Raw genomic sequence first — 18,304 nt, forward strand, 5'->3', positions numbered from 1 at the left:
CTTTTCAATTGGATGATTGACCTTGGTCATTGACACTCTTATTTTCTTATTTTTTTTCTAAGATACTCTGGTTTTGTTTTGTGGTCACCATAAGGATTGTATTTGTCTTTCTATACCTAACACCATCTTTACTGTGCTGATACTGATTGTCATCCTTTTACTAAACTGATTGTTATTTTCTTTCTTTCTCCATTTTACTATCATTGTTTTAATGTATCATTTTATTTTTATGTTTCTCTCTCTCTTACTTTTTATTGCCTTGATAAAGTTTTTTTTTCTTGATCAGAAGATTCAGTTTTTAAAAGCTTCAAGTGTACAAATACTCACTTCAGCATTTTTTGTAGTGCATTTGTGGTGGTGTTAAACCCCAACTAACTTCTGTTAATCAGGGGAGAAACTATCATGTTGGAATGATATTGCTGATAGTTTTTAATTTTTCAATTAAAACATGTTAATTAGACATGTTAAAAGACTTAATAATATAGGGAACCAGGGCTGGGACTCACCCAGAATCTGCCTAAGTAGCCCAAACATCTGTACCTTTCATCCAAAGACTTTTCTCTAGTAAATTAATGAATTTCTGTTCAGAAAATTAAGTGCTCACCAAGCCAGTTGGAATTTCTACCAAATTTCTTAGTTATAATTAATCTTGTAAATTTCTAGAATATTAAAATTCTTATGTAAGTTGAATATATTCAATCTAAAATATAAATGCTGAATAAAATGTTTATTAAAAAAAGACTTAATAATAACCTTTGTATCATGTATATGATATACATTTATCATATATATGATATACATTTATCATATATATGATATACATTTATCATATATATATATATATATGTATGAACCAGGTTAGCTTCATGCAAGGCAAACGCCCTATCTGCTATGCTATCGCTCTGGCCCTCGTCTTTTTTTTTTTCTAGCAGTCTTTCATCTCTTTTCTTTTGATAATTTAACAATAATGCTTCTTGGTGTGTTTTATTTTTCTCACTTAGAAATGTGGGTGTTCTCTCAGCTTCCCTGAATTTTTGTGGTTGGTTTCTTCTTAAGTTTGATAAGTTCTCAGCTATTCTTTCTCTGAATAGGCTTTTTGTTCCCTTCTCTTTTCCCTTACTTTGAAGGGAAAATGAAGTGAAATCATGAAGGGAAAACATTTCCCTTCATTTTCTGGTATATTCATTAGTCTTATGTTTCCTCTTCTATTGGAATCTAGTGATTGTCATGTCTTTATCGCTTATTTCAGAATCCTGTTATTGTCTCCTTCTATTTGAATCTTTACTGAAGTTTTCACTTTTATTTCACGGACTCTTTCCTCTTAAGGAAAAGCCTACTTTCTAGCTTTTCATGAAAGTTTTAATGTTTCATATCTAGCATCTTTGTTTAGAATTATTTTTAGAGCTTCCATCTCTTTGATGAAGAACTGCTGCTCATACATTTCCTTTTTTTTTTTAATTGATTGAGAAAGAACCATTGTTGCTTTATTGGCAACAAGCTGGCAGATTGGAAGATAACTGGCTCATGTTCTCAAAGTAGCCGTTTGTCTACTTGATCACAGAAGTGGTTTCTGTAGAGAATGAACAGAGAATTTTTTAGAAAGGATGGTCTGCAAATGTAGTGAACAATAAAATTCCCAGGGGCTGATTCTCTGAGGCACTCTCTGTCTTATCTGCAAACCTAAAGTCAGTGTTAGACTTTTGGGGAAGGACAAAATGAGGAAGACTCTGCCTTAGGCTTTGGAGTAAAGAACAGTATAATTATAGTGTTATATTAGCTAGCATTATAGCACTGTCATCCCGTTGTTCATTGAATTGCTCGAGCAGGCGCCAGTAACGTCTCCATTGTGCGACTCGTTGTTACTGTTTTTGGCATATCAAATATGCCACAGGTAGCTTGCCAGGCTCTGCCGTGTGGGTGGGATACTGTCAGTAGCTTGCCGGGATTTTGAGAGGGACGGAGGAATCTAACCTGGGTTGGCCGCATGCAAGGCAAACGCCCTACCTGCTGTGCTATCACTCCAATAATAATAATAATAATAATAATAATAATATAAAGAACAATAATAATAGTGCATAATAGTGTTCTGTGGCTAGTGTTGGTCCCCCCTGTCAGTTCTTATTTCCATTTCTATGGAAGTTGGGAAATTGAGTCAAAACTGGCTGTTTCCTGCTGGAATATCCCAGCTTTTATCTCTTTTGTTTCTGGGGACTCTAGATTAAAGTGAGGTTTTTTCTTTGTGCTATTTCACTTTCATGCTAGTTCTTTCAGTTCTCCATCCTACCAGTTTTTCCTTTTAGATCTGGAATGCCGACTCGGATCTGACCATTTCCTGCTGAATGGGGGTGGAGGATGGAATAGAACAAGTTGATCTGGTTGGGAAAAATGTTCCTATAAAGGTCAACTACCTTATACCTTCGGGGACCTTTCTGTGAAAGTTACCTTTTACCCAAGGTTAATTTGGGGTGGCAGATTGTTGCTTCGTTACTGTCATGCTTTTGGAACTTCTTGAAAAGTTTCATGACGCAGAAGTTGTTTGGTCCAGTGATGCCATAGACGCCAACCCTTGGTCTGAGGATCTATCATGCCAATTAATGAGTACTGACTAAACCCTTGGCAAAAAGAAAGAGAAAGTTGAAAATGGAAATAAGCTGGAAATCCAGTCAAGAGCTCCATGTACTGCCCGTCCTACGTGTCAGAACATTTTCAGATGACAGGGATTCTTGTCTATAACAGAATGAATTTTGAAAAAATCTTCAGTCCTCTAACCTATATTCTGCCCCTTCCCATCATGCTGAGGGTCAAACTCAAGACCTCTTACATGGTAAGCAGGTGTTCTTCCCCTGAACTGTGCTGGCCTCAAAAATGAATAGTTTCATTTTGTTTTTCGAGTGGGCGGAAAAACAATCCCTTTTCTTAGGGATTCCCCTGGCAGTGTTCAGGGGACCATCCGGGGGTCTGGGGATCGAACCTGGCTTGGCCTCATGTAGGACAAGCATCCTGCCCACTGTACTGTAACTCTGGCCCCCTAGAAATAAATTAATGAAACCGCTTTAGTTTGGGACCTCTTGTGTTGAATTATTTTGATTTTCCAAGAACAGTGACAAAAGGCTCAGCCTGCCAGACTGCCTGTTAAGACAACTGGAATTTAGTGTCTTTGGGGAAGCTCTATGGGCCTTCTCCTACGCTCTGAAGAAGATTGCTGGAGTCCCAGAGCCCTCACAGTCCTGCCCCCTGCCCTCCCACACTTATTTGGTTGAAGTTTATACTCCATGTATCTCCACACTGCCTTAATTAGAACTGAAACTCTGACTTCCCTCACAAGTTTTTCTAACCCCATGGAATTTGATCACTTTCTCTCAAAAATCAAGTGATCTGGGGCTGGAGCGATAGCACAGCAGGTAGGGCGTTTGCCTTGCATGCGGCCGACCTGGGTTCGATTCCCAGCATCCCATATGGTCCCTTGAGCACTGCCAGGAGTAATTCCTGAGTGCAGAGCCAGGAGTAACCCCTGTGCATCGCCAGGTGTGACCCAAAAGCAAAAAAAAAAAAAAATCAAGTGATCTGGCATTCTCTGGTGGTCAGGTGATGTGAGTTTATGAGATATTTGTTGCTGCTGCTGCAATGTCAGAGATCACACTTGTTGAAGTGTGCAAGGGTTGTACTCTTTGTTGCAGTGCTCACACACTTGATTGTGGTGTTCGTGCTTTTGGCGGCAGTCTACTAGGGCTTGCACACTTGGTTGCAGAAAGCAGGGCTTACACACATTTGCAATACCAGGGATATAGAGATATAGAAACCACCATTCTTATGTTGGTTTATCGATTGGAGCTTGCATTATGCCTCTTGCAGCTGTAAACATCAATCCATGTTGAAGACAAAAAAAGGGGGATACCACCAAGCACAACTGGGCCCAACACTGAACCGTCAGGCCCCTATCGTGGTACAAGTCATCACCGAAAGTGGACCCAGGCCCCCCGAGCACTGCTGGGGAGTCACCCCTATTTTTCAAAGGGAGGGGGAGATTAGGGATAGAAACTGTATTAGCCTGATTAATCAGGAAAGCAAAAGCTGTCCCAGGATCCCCTCACACTTTTCTGATTGCGTATCATTTACCAGGTCATCCGTAACCAAAGGAAATGGCTGTTAGGTCACTGTCACTGTCATCCCGTTGCTCATCGATTTGTTCGAGCGGGCACCAGTACCGTCTCTTATTGTGAGACTTACTGTTATTGTTTTTGGCATATCCAATACGCCATGGGTAGCTTGCCAGGCTCTGCCATGCGGGCACGATACTCTTGGTAGCTTGCCGGGCTCTCCGAGAGGGGCGGAGGAATCGAACACGGGTCGGCCTCATGAAAGGCGAATGCCCTACCGCTGTGCTATGGCGCCAGCCCGTTAGTTCAGTAAATCAAAAATACCTGATAACCTTTACCTTGTGCCTCAATAGTAATATACTTCCCCCTTCTCAGTGTAGCAAAAACTGTTATTTTTTTGATTTGGGGGCCACATCTGGTGGTGCTCAAGAGATACTCATTCCCTATGGTACTCAAGAGACCTTAGGATCCCGGGGTTCAAACCTGGGCTTCCCACATGCAAAGCATGCATTCCTGCCTTTTTGGAGGGAGGCACACCCAGCAGTGCTCAGGGCTTACTTCTGGCTTTGCACTCAGGGATCACTGGTCAGGCTCAAGGAATCGAATGGGGTACCGGGGATCAAATCCAGGCTGGCTGTGTGCAAGGCAGGCACCCTACTTGCTATACTGAGACTCCAGCCCAGCTCTGCTCCTTCCTTTTGAACAGTCTCTCTGGCCTTTATGTCCTTTTCACCCTAGAGGGGTTGAGTATAATTTAGTTTTGATTTAGTGTCTTAGTGTTTGATGTTCCACCTTAGAAATGTAGGTAAGCTTGGAGCAGATACAAAGATACAACTCCCCCATAATGGGAGCCAGTATCTCATCTTAGTCAACGTATGACCTTGTTTCCTTGTACCTGAGCTGTTGAGGACTAACGCACAGCCCTGAGCTTGCATTGATAGAGAATAGTTGATGCTGCCCTGGTGCTAGTGTGTTCCCCGCCTTGAATTCTACTGAAAGACTGAATAAAGGGAGATTTGTAGTTTAGTTTTCTTTTTCGCTGGTGGAAGTTGTGGAGAAGACAGGGGCTGAAGCCTCAGGCCTTCATGGGGAAAGCGTTTTCAGTGCCCTCTGCAGGGCCAGGAAAATGGCTTAAAGGGCTGGAGCACCTGCTTTGCGTGAAGGAGGTCCAGGTTCCTCCCTACACCTCATGGTCCGCCAAACAGCTTCAGGTGGAGCCTCAGAGCCCTGCTTGTAGGGGGTACAGAAGGAAAGAAGGGAGGGGGGAGCAGAGGAGGGAGGAGGCAGGCCGGCATGCATAGAGAGAGGCTCACTGGACTGGACAGCCTCTGTGCTTGATGGACCGGAATTGAATTTTAAACTGTAGTCTAGTGTCCTCTGCTGCCATCTAGAGATCACTAGTGGGACTGAAAGGCCAAATAGGCAACTGAAGGATCCTTCTCGGGATTTAAAAACTTGAGCAAGTAGAATAGCGTCAGAACCTGTCCCATTTTGACAGGATGTAACTATGCCTCTGAACTCAAAGACATAGTAGTTCCAAAAGAGAAGAAACAAGAGTATTTTTACTGTACTTACCACCATCCTGTATTATCGCCCAAAACTTGCTATGACTTTAAAAATAAAATTGTACTGTGAGATTTATAAAAATACTTTAAAATGCAAACAGAATACGTGTGTCTTGTTAGATAATGCAATTCATAGTAGTTAAAGAAAGCAGGATGAACTGAGTAACAAAACACTATGAAAAAAATTCCGCAGCTTAAGATTCTATAGTGCTTCCCTAGACAACTTAATGAAGGTGGATATCAGCTGTATGAGCAGGATATATTCCTTTTCTTTAAAAATTACCCCTGGGTTAGAGAAATTGTTCAATGGACTGAGTGTATGGTTTGCGTGGAGGGGGCCTGGGTTTGATTCTGGCCATGACATGGACCCCAGAGCACTGGCAGGAGCAACTCCCAAGCACAGAGCTGGGAGTAGTCCCCGAGCACTTCCAGGTGTGGCCCCCAAATGAAATGAAACCAAATAAAAGATTACCCCATGGAGGGCTAGGAGCTGGCTCAAAGCCACGGGCCCGTGCTTCATATCTTGGAAGCTGGCGTTTGATCCCTGGCATTGCGTGGTCCCCTGGACACCACCATGAGTGGCTCCAAGGGCCCACGCTGGGAGTAGCCTCTGTTTTTGTGTTGTGCTTTCCATAGTATAGTCACGAGGGTGGGGAATATCTAGGTTCACTGACAGAAAAGCGCTGTTAGAAAGGAAGAGCCCTCAAGCCCAGGGCTTTGTTTTGTTGTTTTACCGCAGAGATCTTCACTCAGGCGTACTGAGCAGCTCTTGCTTCTTGCTTTCAGAGTAATTGTTTATGAGTCCCTATCCCTAGCTCTGAGAGCTCATTTGTTCCAGGTGGGCACTCTGTAACCATCCCTGAAAATAGGCTTCTGTGCTCTGGTCTGGACTCAGTCAGCAGTATGATCTGACACGGACATGGAAGTGAGTGACAGTCATCTCTGAGCCCTGTTTGGACGGTTCAGACTCTTGTTTCATGTGCACAGAAAAGGAGACAGCTATTCACTGCCATAACTTACTCAAACCTAGCAGTCAAGTCAGTCACCAAAACAGAATCAACTTAATATATAAAATTCCTTACAGTCATAAATATATAATTATAAAATTATGTTTTATAATTTTTATAGAATTAAATTTTATGTGTTTACAATTTTATAAAATAATTACAATTGTAAAACAAGTTGGAAATATATATAGTTCCTTACAATTATACATACAAGAAATAGGCTGACAAGGCAGGCTTAAAGTTCATGGAACAGTTTATCAAAAATGGCAGGTTACTGGGGCCGGAGAGATAGTACAGTGGGTAGGTACTTGCCTTGCTCGCTGCTGGCACAGGTTTGATCCCCAGCACCCCATTTGGTCCCCCAAGCCTTGCCAGGAGTGATCTCTGAGTACATAGCCAGGCGTAATGCCTGAACATTGCCCCCCAAACCAAACAAAAAAATTAAAAATGACAAGCAAATAATAAAATTTCTAGTCTAGTCTAAATGCAGGATTTTAACTGAACCAACCATCCGGACTCTCAGTAGATCTGTAACGTTTCCTGCAGGAAGAGAAACTAGACTCAGGCCTTGCATTCTTGGTTCAAGCTCAGACAGCGGGGAGGTGTGAAATTACAGAAAGGCACACCTCTCACGTGAAGGGACCGCTCAGGACCCCCCACCTTCTCAGGAACTTCGTTTGCAGATTAGGCCAGTGGGCAGTCTCAGCGTGCAGATGGCACCAGGACATTAGAAGCCCAGGTGTCACTGTGGAAGCCTCCAGGACACATCCTGGCACCCAGTCTAGATACTTTTCCCTCAGACTTCGCTTACTGCTCTGCCAAATTCTTTTTCAAGTTTCATGTAATCACTTCAACACTGATGACTTTTTTTAGGACCTCACCAGCCAAAGGACGTGTTCCAGGCTGGAGAGAGAATACAGGGAGGAAGACGATTGTCTTACATTCAGCAGCCCCAGTCCAGCCCTGGCACACATGATCCCTGAAGCATCCCTGGGTTCAGCCCTGGAGGTCCCTGAGCACTGCCAGTGTGGCCTGGGAACTGCAACACCTCAGGGTCCCCGCAGCACCACATCCTGGGGCCTTGCACTGAGCTTCCAGCCCTTCAGGAGAGCCCCCCAAAGAACTTGGTTAAGGGTCAGAGAGATTACACGAGATTAAAAGGTGCCTGCCCTATCTGTACTGACCCTGGTGAGATCCCCAGCACTGCACATGGTCCCCACGGAACTGCCAGGAGTGACCCCTGAGCACAGAGCCAGGAGTAAGCCCTAAACTCTGCTTGGTGTGGCTCAAACCAAACCTACACACACACACACACACACACACACACACACACACACACACCCTGCCAAAAATAGTACTGCGAGATGCCATGTTCCTAGTCTCCCAAAATAATGAATTTCCTTACATGCAAATGACTGTTTGGGGACAGACCAATATTATAAAATGTGAAAGATTTTTATTCATTACAAAATTCGAAGAACTTACTGAGATTTTTTTGATGGAAAGTAATTCTCAGAGTAAAGGGATGCATTTATTTTTCTTTCTTTTATAAATTTATTTATTGAATCACCGTGAGAAGTTAGAAAGCTTTTGGGTTTAAGTCTCGGTCATACAATGATGAAATACCCGTCTCTTCACCAGTGCACATTTTCCACACCTCAGAACCCCAGTCTACCCCCCATCCCACACCCTCCCCCTACCTGTGTGGCAGATGATTTCCACATTACTCTCTCTCTACTTTGATTACATTCAGTATTTCGACACCAGACACACCATTATTATTTGGGATTTTCCCCCAACACTCAGACCTGCCAAAAAGGCAACATTAGACAATTTGTTTTCTATTGCTGATTATGAATAGCATATGACGTCGTCGCAGCCACGCGTTTTTGGAATTCTAAAATACTAATAATTAAATCTAGAGGGATTTCTCCCAAAAGTTGCTGAGTTCCAAGATTCATTTGTGTGTCTCTGGGATCATGGCCATTAAGCAGCTTAATCAGTAGCCAGAGGGGCCATTTGTGGATGGCGACAGGGGTCTTGCTGGGGCGGGGGAGGACAAGGGCCGGTTCCACCCCCATCCTGTGAGGCCCCGCATGTCTGTCGGAGATGGCGGCCACTGAGCCGCCAGGGGGAATAGGAGGAGGGACGGCACATTTTACCACCTGGGGTGGCTTGGCGCCAGTAAACTCATGCCGAGTCCGGACGCATTTCTGCCAAAAGCCGCTGGTTTCTGAGATTCGTTCGTGTGTCTCAGGGATCATGGCCGTTAAGCAGTTTAATCAGTAGCCAGAGCAGATACATTTATTTTTGAGACCTTTCAGTATTTATTTATTTATTTATTTATTTATTTTACTGGTTTTTGGGTCACACCTGGCGATGCACAGGGGTTACTCCTGGCTTTGCACTCAGGAATTACTCCTGGCGGTGCTCGGGGGACCATATGGGATGCTGGGATTTGAGCCTGGGTCGGCCGCGTGCAAGGCAAACGCCCTACCCGCTATGCTATCGCTCCAGCCCCAAGACCTTTCAGTATTTAGAGAAGAGGATTAATCAACCATAGTATTTTTTTTTTGTTTTGTTGTTGTTGTTTTACCTTTTGTGAGCTAAACAGACACTAGACTCTTTGGAAGCTCATGAAGCAATTATCCAGTATAAAGATAGCGAAAGAGACTGAAATTCAGAAAGATTCAGTATTTACCAAAGGCTTTACTGCTTTTGGTGACAGTACTAAGATTACAAAATCCTGCATGCTCTGAAGTTTGCATTGCACTAAACCGTGGATCCGAGGCCAGAAACTGAGATTACCAATAGTCATAGACTAGTTTCATGACCTTACTGGGGGAGATTGTCTGATAAAACTTTTATCTTTATTTCAGGACTAAAAAGTACAGATTGTGCTGAGAATGCAGGTAAGCTGTGCTTTAAAGTATTGTCTCTGAAATGAACATTTTATTTGTGTTATTTCTTAGATGTGGGTCAGAAGCGTTTTCCTATACTGTGCTCCATTGAGCTGTGCTCCAGCATTTGCAGGGGGAGCGCCCTGAAGTCTCTGTGGCTTGCTTGGCCACACTCCCCTCTGCTCTCTCCAAGTCTGCATTGCTTTTTTTTTTTTTTTTGCTTTTTGGGTCACACCTGGCGATGCACAGGGGTTACTCCTGGCTCTGCACTCAGGAATCACCCCTGGCCGTGCTCAGGGGACCATATGGGATGCTGGGATTTGAACCCGGGTCGGCCTCGTGCAAGGCAAACGCCCTACCCGCTGTGCTATCTCTCCAGCCCCAAGTCTGCATTGCTTTGTGTGTGCAAGACTTACTGACAGGGCAGCTCCTGCACAATGCATCTGCGCAGACCCACACTCATATTCCTGTTTGGTGTCAGAGGAAGTAGCATTTGGCAGACAAATGAAGAAATACAATGAACGTGGCTCAGATGGGGAGACAGAATGGAGTCTGCCTTCACTTCCAGGGGAAAAACGAGAATGTAACAGAAAAACAATCCTTTAGAGGGGACTCCGGGAAAGATCTGGGAAGGTTAACAAACTCAGGAAAATGCGGGAACAGATTATCCGGTGGGATGGCTTTGAACCATGGTTGGCAGAAAAATGTCATGGGCTTCTACATGCTCTAGTAGATCCTCTTGAAGATTGCCTATTTCAACGCTTAAAACTGAAATCCAGGAGCTGCACACATAGTCTAGTGCACGGCAGTGCATGCGGCTGCCCTGGGTTTGGTCCCAGCACCCCGTATCATCCGAGTCTCACCAGGAGCAGTTCCTGAGTGCAGAGCAGAAGTTACGCCTGAGTATTGCCAGGTGTGACCCCAAAACAAAAACAAGCAAACAAATGAAAATAAAAGTATCCATGGGGCCAGAAAGATAATTCGAGGGGTTAAGACACTTGCCGTGCACGTGGCCAACATGGTGTATTTTCCAGCACCACATATGATCCCCTGAGCATGCCAGGAGGGATCCCTGAGTGCAGAAGCAGAAGTAGGCCCTGAGCACCACTGGGTGTGGCCCCAAAGCAAAACAGAAGAGGATCCATTTCTAGTTGTCCTGGCTGTTTTCTAATGAATTCTTACACAATGAAGTTTTAATAATATAATTTTATTTCTAATGTTTATGCACAAATATGTATATCTTAATCAGACAGATTTTAATAAACATTTTAAGAGAGATTGATCCTGACATGCATGTCTGAACATAATCATATGTAATGAAAACGTGTTTGTATTTTAGAGTATTTGCAAACCATCTATATATTCAGCCCTGGTAAGTGTGCACAAATCATTTTTTAAAACCATACATACATAGATGTGTAGTAGCTCTTTCCTGTTTCCCTCCCTCCAGCAGAAAGAATTGTCTTTCTGGAGAGCTAAACAATATGGAAACATATCAAGGAATCAAGTTAGTAAGACTTGAAGAGAACTTATTCTCTCTTGACCAGGGCTGGGGTTCCCTAATGTTTCTGATTTTGATCTGTGAGATTAGCCTGTATGACACCAAATATACAGATGAAAGTAGAAAAGTTAGTCATTTGCATCTCTCAAATATCCTGATATTTGGTATCATTTAACTCAAATATCTGGGTGATTAGCATCTACCCTTCCTTAGTTTCCAATTTACAGTGATGTGACCCAGTCACCTTTTTTCATTTAAATTTTGTATTATGGGGCTGATAGTTCAGTGGGCTGATCCTATGCCTTACATGTGGGAGCCCTGGGTTTGATCCCCAGAACCTCGTTCCCTGAGCACTCCTGGGAGTGACACTAGAGCCTCAAGCCAAGAGTGGCCCCTGAGTACTGCTGTGTGGTCCCAAAAAAGAAAAATGTTTATTATGTGTTTTGTTCCATTTGGCAATGTTTTTCATTATAGAAGAGAAAAAGATACCTGGCCTTAAGTATGCAGGAATCAGTCAGCAACATGTTTTACTATTGTTAGATTTCATGTTGTATTTGCCCTTTCACAGCTAACTTTTCAAGGCAAACATTTTTGTAACTCATTGGGATCCCTTGGATACTAGCTACATGTGACATTTTCCCTTAAAATAAGGGGACCAGATAAAGATTCTAGTCTACCTGTTCATGGTGTAGTTAAACTCTGACTTACTAAATATCTCATTGGATTACTGAACATGTTAAGTGGTTCTTATAATGATCTATCACCTGTAAAAGTTTGCTATAACTGTAGTAACTCCACGTTATTTTGTTCTAACATTTTGTTTGTCCTGTTTTGTACCGTAGTTGAGAAAAGTCAGACCCTTGAAGAACCTGGTAAGACATTTTAAAAGTTCTGGGTGCTCACATCCCTAAAAAATTCTCCTCGAGTTAGTGGCAGGTCAGTGTGGCATGGTAAGGAACAGTGGGAAGATGAGAGGGTGCCCTGATGTTCTAGTCCGTGTCTGAGACCCTCGTAAGTTTCAGACGGGGTTCTTCCAAATGATGACATAGCAGTCTCTCTGTCACCTAGCAACTTTTAGTTCATCCCAGCAGAGCAGGGAGACAGCTGAGAAAGCAGTTCTGGAGACGATTTTATTCTTTGCTTCTTGCTGGCTATTACATGGATAAAGGGAGGCATGAGTATTCCTTAGGCTCTTGTGATCTGGAGTATTGGACAAGCATATAAAAAACTGGCATTTAAAAATATAATGAATTTTTGGTTTTGTTTTTTTGCTTTTTTGGGTCACACCTGGCGATGCACAGGGGTTACTCCTGGCTTTGTACTCAGGAATTACTCCTGGCGGTGCTCAGGGGACCGTATGGGATGCTGGGAATCGAACCTGGGTCGGCCACGTGCAAGGCAAACGCCCTACCCGCTGTACTATCATTCCAGCCCTTGTTTTGTATTTCTGCCTCCAACAAGCTAACATATTATTTACTATATCCAATTGATTGTACATTGTGCATTCCAAAGTACAGCTCATCCCAAATATTTTAGTTATTATAAAAAAATTACCCAAATGTCCTCAAGTTTTTGATATTATTCAGAGATCCTCAAGGATATTTGGATAGAAACATAAATTACTTGTGAAATTATATAATACCAGGTATTATCTACATGGGAGCAGTTTTCCTGGAAAGCAACTTGATAGTAGGTATTATTAGCCTGTCGAGATCTCAGAATGTGTCTGCTTGCGTAAAGCCCGTGTTTGATTCCCGAACATACGAAGCCGCCTCCTGCCAGGTGCAGGGGACCCCACCAAAAGCAGTCTGTATCTTGAACTCATTTCTAGTACTTTTAGGTATTTGTCCTAAGGGAGTATGCTAAACATGAAGATTTCATGAAGAGAAATGTTTACAAGTTAAATGGCAACAAAAATTTATAAATAACCTTAGTGTCCACCAGTTGGGTATTGGTAAATAGGTTATGTCCATATGATGAAGCATCTAATAACAACTTAGAAATCACTTTACATATATATTTTTTTGATACTTTTTAATATTTACTCTAAAAACCACATTAAAATATTTAAAGGTATGACAAAGTATTTAAAATACAATGGCAAGTGAAAACAGGATAAAAAACCCCACAATATATAGAATGTATCAACTTGGTTTAAAAACATAGAATGTTTCCTTGATTAATATGCATGTATGTAAACAGAGATAGAAGTGAAATAAACCAAAAACGTACAGAGTGAGTGGTTCTGAAATGAAGTTTTTAAAATAATTTTTAAAATATTATCACATTATTATATATATAAAAAACCTTGATCTTTAAAAATCTATCATTACATATGTGGGTCATAGTCTTTGGACTGAATCTAAAAACCAAAATAATTTGAGTAGGGAGCTAGCTTAGGAGTCAGGGGTGCATGCCTTGTATATCTGAGGACCAAAACTACATCCCCACCACCTTGGGGCTGGGATGATAGTACAGCTGGGTGGTTGTTTGATCCCCAGCACTCCACTTGGTCCCGAGCACCGCCTGGAGTAATTTTTTTTTTTTTTTACACAATTTACTTTATTAATTTTATTTTTTTTTTGCTTTTGGGGTCACACCCGGCGATGCACAGGGGTTACTCCTGGCTCATGCACTCAGTAATTACCCCTTGCGGTGCTCGGGGAACCATATGGGATGCTGGGAATCGAACCCGGTTTGGCCTCATGCAAGGCAAACACCCTACCCGCTGTCCACTGTGCTATCACTCCAGCCCCCAATTTTTTTTTTTTTTTGCTTTTTGGGTCACACCCAGCGATGCTCAGGGGTTACTCCTGGCTTTGCACTCAGGAATTACTCCTGGCGGTGCTTGGGGGACCATATGGGATGCCGGGGATCAAACCTGGGTCGGCCGCGTGCAAGGCAAACGCCCTACCCGCTGTGCTATCGCTCCAGCCCCTGGAGTAATTCTTGAGTGCAGAGCCAGAAGTAACCCCTGAGCATCATTGGATTGAACCAAAAAGAAAAGAAAATTTTTACAATGCCAGTTCAATCCCCCTCCCCTTAACTATCATCAAAGGGTAGTCCTGGTGGCCCCCAGCTCTGCATTACCAGACGCAAGCACTGAACAGCACTGATCTGGTGGGCTGCGTCATCAGGATTCTCCCCTGGGTACTGCTTGGAAGCCCTCCTCAAAGCCCCTCCCTTACAAACTAACATGGTTTTTCGCTTACTTGGAAAGATTCCAGGTGAATGGCCTGGTTCTCAAAATAAGTCAGTGAAGCTCTTAAGCTTATCTTAAGGCTCTTAGAGTTTTCTGCCCTAAGTAGCCAAATATAAGTGTAAATACAATTTCTGTTAATTGCTTTCTTCATGAAATAATTCGTATTCTCATCTTTAGAAATGGAAAGCCAGGAGTCCACTCTCTTACCTGGTAAGTGGTCTTTTACTTACTCCCTTAGCTTAGTTAGGAGAAGTAACATCACAAGTCTAAGACTGTTACAGGGCATGGAGCTGGAGCCAGCACAGAGGACTGATGCCATGCTCTGGCTCCCGTTCCTCACAATAGTAACTGGTACTTTTATTGTGCATTGCCTTATTATAAACTTACAGTTTTTCATAAACAATAAAATGGAAGGTTTAAGTAGCCTGTCCACTCATCCACTCAGAACTAGTAGCTGTGACTAGAACGCTAAACCGAGCAGTCTTAACTACTGCATTTGACTTCCATTAAAAACTGATGTACCAGGACCGCCATATAAAAGATAAGATCGTAGGAAACAACAGCTAAATGATGGAAGTTCTTGAAGCTCAGGCCTAGGATTTGGGCTTTGCTCACTCAGCCAGTGAAAGGTGTTTTTGTTGTTGAGCTTCCTTTTTCCCTTAAGGGTTGGAGATGTGAGATAAGAGAAGGACCGTTAGCACTGAACACTGACTGACCAATATTGGTTTGTTTCAGGTGTGAAGAACCATGAGCCCACTCCAAGATCTGGTAGGACAGCTTTCTGTTTACTGTCTGTGCCAACTATGAGGTGGCACTGACATTATCTTCAAGGACCAATTATTCTTATGTATTTGCCTGACAGCTAGCTTGCCAGATTTATCGATGAGAGAGTATAGTTAAAGTGCCTTTCAATCCCTTGTGTTCACTGTGTTGGGAGAGGTTGAGTTAGCAGGCAGAATGGTGAAGTGCAAGGCAGCTGGGGCCTTGTTCAGCCTCTTCCAGATTTTACAGATACAAGTACTCAACAGAAGCCTCAGTTCCATGTGAAAACTGTCAGCTTTGGCTGACATCTCAGCATCAAGAATCACAGGAACCAAGTGGCAATCGCACAGACGCAGTGAGAAGGCGAAGTCTGGCTTGAATTGGCACTGTGAGAGTTCAGATAGCTAGAACAATTAAAGCAGCCAGCTGCTACAGTACTCTGTATATGGACAGAAGCAAAAGGATGGAAGGAAATATAGCAAAAATTTTAAGAATGAATTCTGAAATAATTTGATTTTTTAAATATTTTCAAAATTCTATTTTTATAGTACTTGATTTTTTTATCACTTGATTCCAATTTGGAGATTGTATTCATTGGAGCAAATTACTGAAAACTTCCCTTTTAGGAGTGAACAATTCAGAACCTTTTTCATTACCTAGTAAGCATGCTAGAAAGCTGGTCCATAAACTCCAACAAATAGAATATGGTGTTTTCCAAGTGTTGTTATATTACGTGATATGGATCATCATACCTGCCTGCCTGGTGGGACGGTAGAAAGGTCTGAGGGTTCTGCCTTGGGGAATCCGAGTATATGTAGAAAAAGTACTTTCGTGTAAACAAAAAAATTTAATCTTTTGATGAAAACTTTGATATGGTAAAATACACAGGAAATCAAAGAGCACAGGTGAGTAAAAAGGAAACTCTTCTCCCAATTCTACCTGTACCTCGGAGTCTAATACCTTATCTCTCAGACTCTTCGGGGTCACCAAACTTAACCAGTTGATTCAATTTTTCTTTTTGACCAATAGATATACTATTGAACTCTAAATGTTTCTATTTTAGAGTATCAACCAAAGTCACATCTTAGTTTCTTCCTTCTATAGAAAAAGTGAGAAATTTTGACTTGTATTAAGCTTATAATATTAAACAAAATTCTTGTATGTAGGGGCAGCTGGACTGATTCCAAAACAATTCTTTACAATTCTTTCTCAACTTTTTTTGACTCTAGCCCTATTCCAACTTCCTGTGCCCCTGTCCTACTAGTTGGTCCCTAGACTCATACAGTGGTCCTCTTTTATGATTTTCACTTGTCTTCCCTTGGAATATTCTGGGATCCCAAGGCTATAATGGCAAGGCTGCTTTACAACTATATATATTGATCAGTCTTATTAACTTTATTCCTTATTTTGTGGCAATTATTTTTATAAAGATTTTATTGCCCTAAAATAAAATTCAGGTAGACATACCTGAATCCACAAAAATGACATACATTCCAGTGTGTACATGCTTATGCTAGAAGACATAATAGATTGCATTTATACAGATAAATTTGGATTTGAGGTTAAGAGTTAAGAAAGTGTCTTAATGAACTATCCGGTTTTAAGTGATGATATACAGTGGATACTGGATAGAAACTGATGGTTACTGAAACTATTAAAATTACTTTTAGAAAAATGAATTTAGATTCTGGGTTGAGCATTACAAGCAGGCTAATTTTATTATGCTCAAGTATTGCCACATTTGAAGTTAGTGTGGAAATGGGCTGCAAGATTAAGTTTAATCTACCTTTACCCGTGACCACATACATAAAGCCAGCCTGAGTAGTTTCTGGAGAAGCCTCATTGGGAGGAACTGTGTCCCCTTGAAAATCAGTTCTAAAATTACAAACTAATGCATGAATGTATCTCCTGTCCATTTCTTCATCTGTATAAGTAAAACTATGTCTATAATTAAAGTATATAGATGAGTTGAAGGCATACATAAAGTTTACTGGCTATTCTGCTTGGTTCATGAAATCCAAACGGAGATCCCATTTTGTACTCCCAGTCAACTTTTAGTATAATTTAAACAAACACCCAAACTATCAGTTTCATGAGTTAAAGGCAATGTCAAGACGATGCCTTTATTCTCTTTTTACCCTGTGCAGGGGTTATTGATAGCTATATAGAATTAAACTTGACCTTGCATACACAAAAAAAGTGTAAAAAGAAAATTACAAAGAAACTCCAGTGAAAATGACCCCCAAAATCTGTATTAGATATCAGGAAGCATGTGTGTTAAAGTTCTCTTTACTCAAGATCTGTGGTACAAGTACTAAAGATACCGTATGTCTATGTTCTCATTCCAGCTCCAGCTCCAGCTCCAGTTCCTGTACCAGGTCCCAAAACCCATCCTTCAGCATCCTCTAGCGAAACGCTCCTTCCATCACTTGGGATGGTCATCCTTTTAACCGGTGCTTCTGCTCTAAGTCTTTCTGTTGCTCTATAGTCTGACATTCTTTATTGCCTCAAATGCAATACAGGGATCCCACAGAAAATTACCAGAGGAGTGTTCTTCACTTGTTGGCCAAAGTCACTTGATGAAAAAAAGAACCGTGTACTTGTTATTCATTTTTAAAATTCAAAAAGTTGGTTCAGATGTCATAGATTTTTCACTTATTTCTGTATTAATCTTAAGATTGCAAAGAACTGTATACTTCTGATTGAATTCAATAAATATTAAATGTATTTAAAGCTTATTAAATATAATTTCAGATTCATTTCAGATCATCGGTTAACTTGAATTCTTGAATTAGAAGACTAGTCATCTTTGAAGGCTTTTGCCGAGTTCAAATAGTGTCACCCCTCAACATCTTTTCTCAATTCTGTGAACCTAACAAACCACCAGATGATTCATATACATATTTGAATCTTACCTTAACTCAGGAGTGGTAACCTGAATATGTGTACTAACAAAAAGTCAGCAATAAGCAAACAATTTAGGCACGGGGTTTTGTAAACAAGACTTCATATACTTTGCCATTGTTTACAAAGGATTTAGACCACTTTCAAAATTATAGAAAATGTGCATAAATCTAAAATGGGGGTTTTATTCCTTTTAATTCTACCCCCAAGCTCTTTTTCACATTTGGAATTTTGAGTGGACTATCCTCAGGAACCACTAATTTAAGATAATTTCTGGGAAATTGTGCTGGAGAACACAATTTTGGTCCTGATGCCAAAATTTTGTTTTTTATCTGCCCAAATCTAGAACTTGGTTATCACTTTCTT

At 41.6% G+C, this 18,304-nt stretch overlaps 1 protein-coding gene across 8 annotated transcripts in view; it reads left to right on the forward strand.

The window, feature by feature from the left end:
• ART3 (ADP-ribosyltransferase 3 (inactive)) overlaps positions 1–17,789 on the forward strand; it is a 74,063-nt gene extending 56,274 nt beyond the window's left edge. For 7 of the 8 annotated variants that reach the window (XM_055139116.1, XM_055139117.1, XM_055139115.1 and 4 more), the window contains exons 4-9: positions 9,549–9,581; positions 10,909–10,941; positions 11,913–11,942; positions 14,450–14,482; positions 15,008–15,040; positions 17,383–17,789. In XM_055139116.1, coding sequence (XP_054995091.1) covers positions 9,549–9,581; positions 10,909–10,941; positions 11,913–11,942; positions 14,450–14,482; positions 15,008–15,040; positions 17,383–17,522 — 302 coding nt within the window. In that variant the 3' untranslated portion in view covers positions 17,523–17,789. The remainder of the gene's footprint in view (positions 1–9,548; positions 9,582–10,908; positions 10,942–11,912; positions 11,943–14,449; positions 14,483–15,007; positions 15,041–17,382) is intronic. The other variant, XM_055139122.1, reaches the window with a different exon arrangement.
• Positions 17,790–18,304: the final 515 nt, after the last annotated feature.

Source organism: Sorex araneus, chromosome 5 (assembly GCF_027595985.1).
Source record: "Sorex araneus isolate mSorAra2 chromosome 5, mSorAra2.pri, whole genome shotgun sequence".
Classification (NCBI taxonomy): Eukaryota; Metazoa; Chordata; class Mammalia; order Eulipotyphla; family Soricidae; genus Sorex; species Sorex araneus.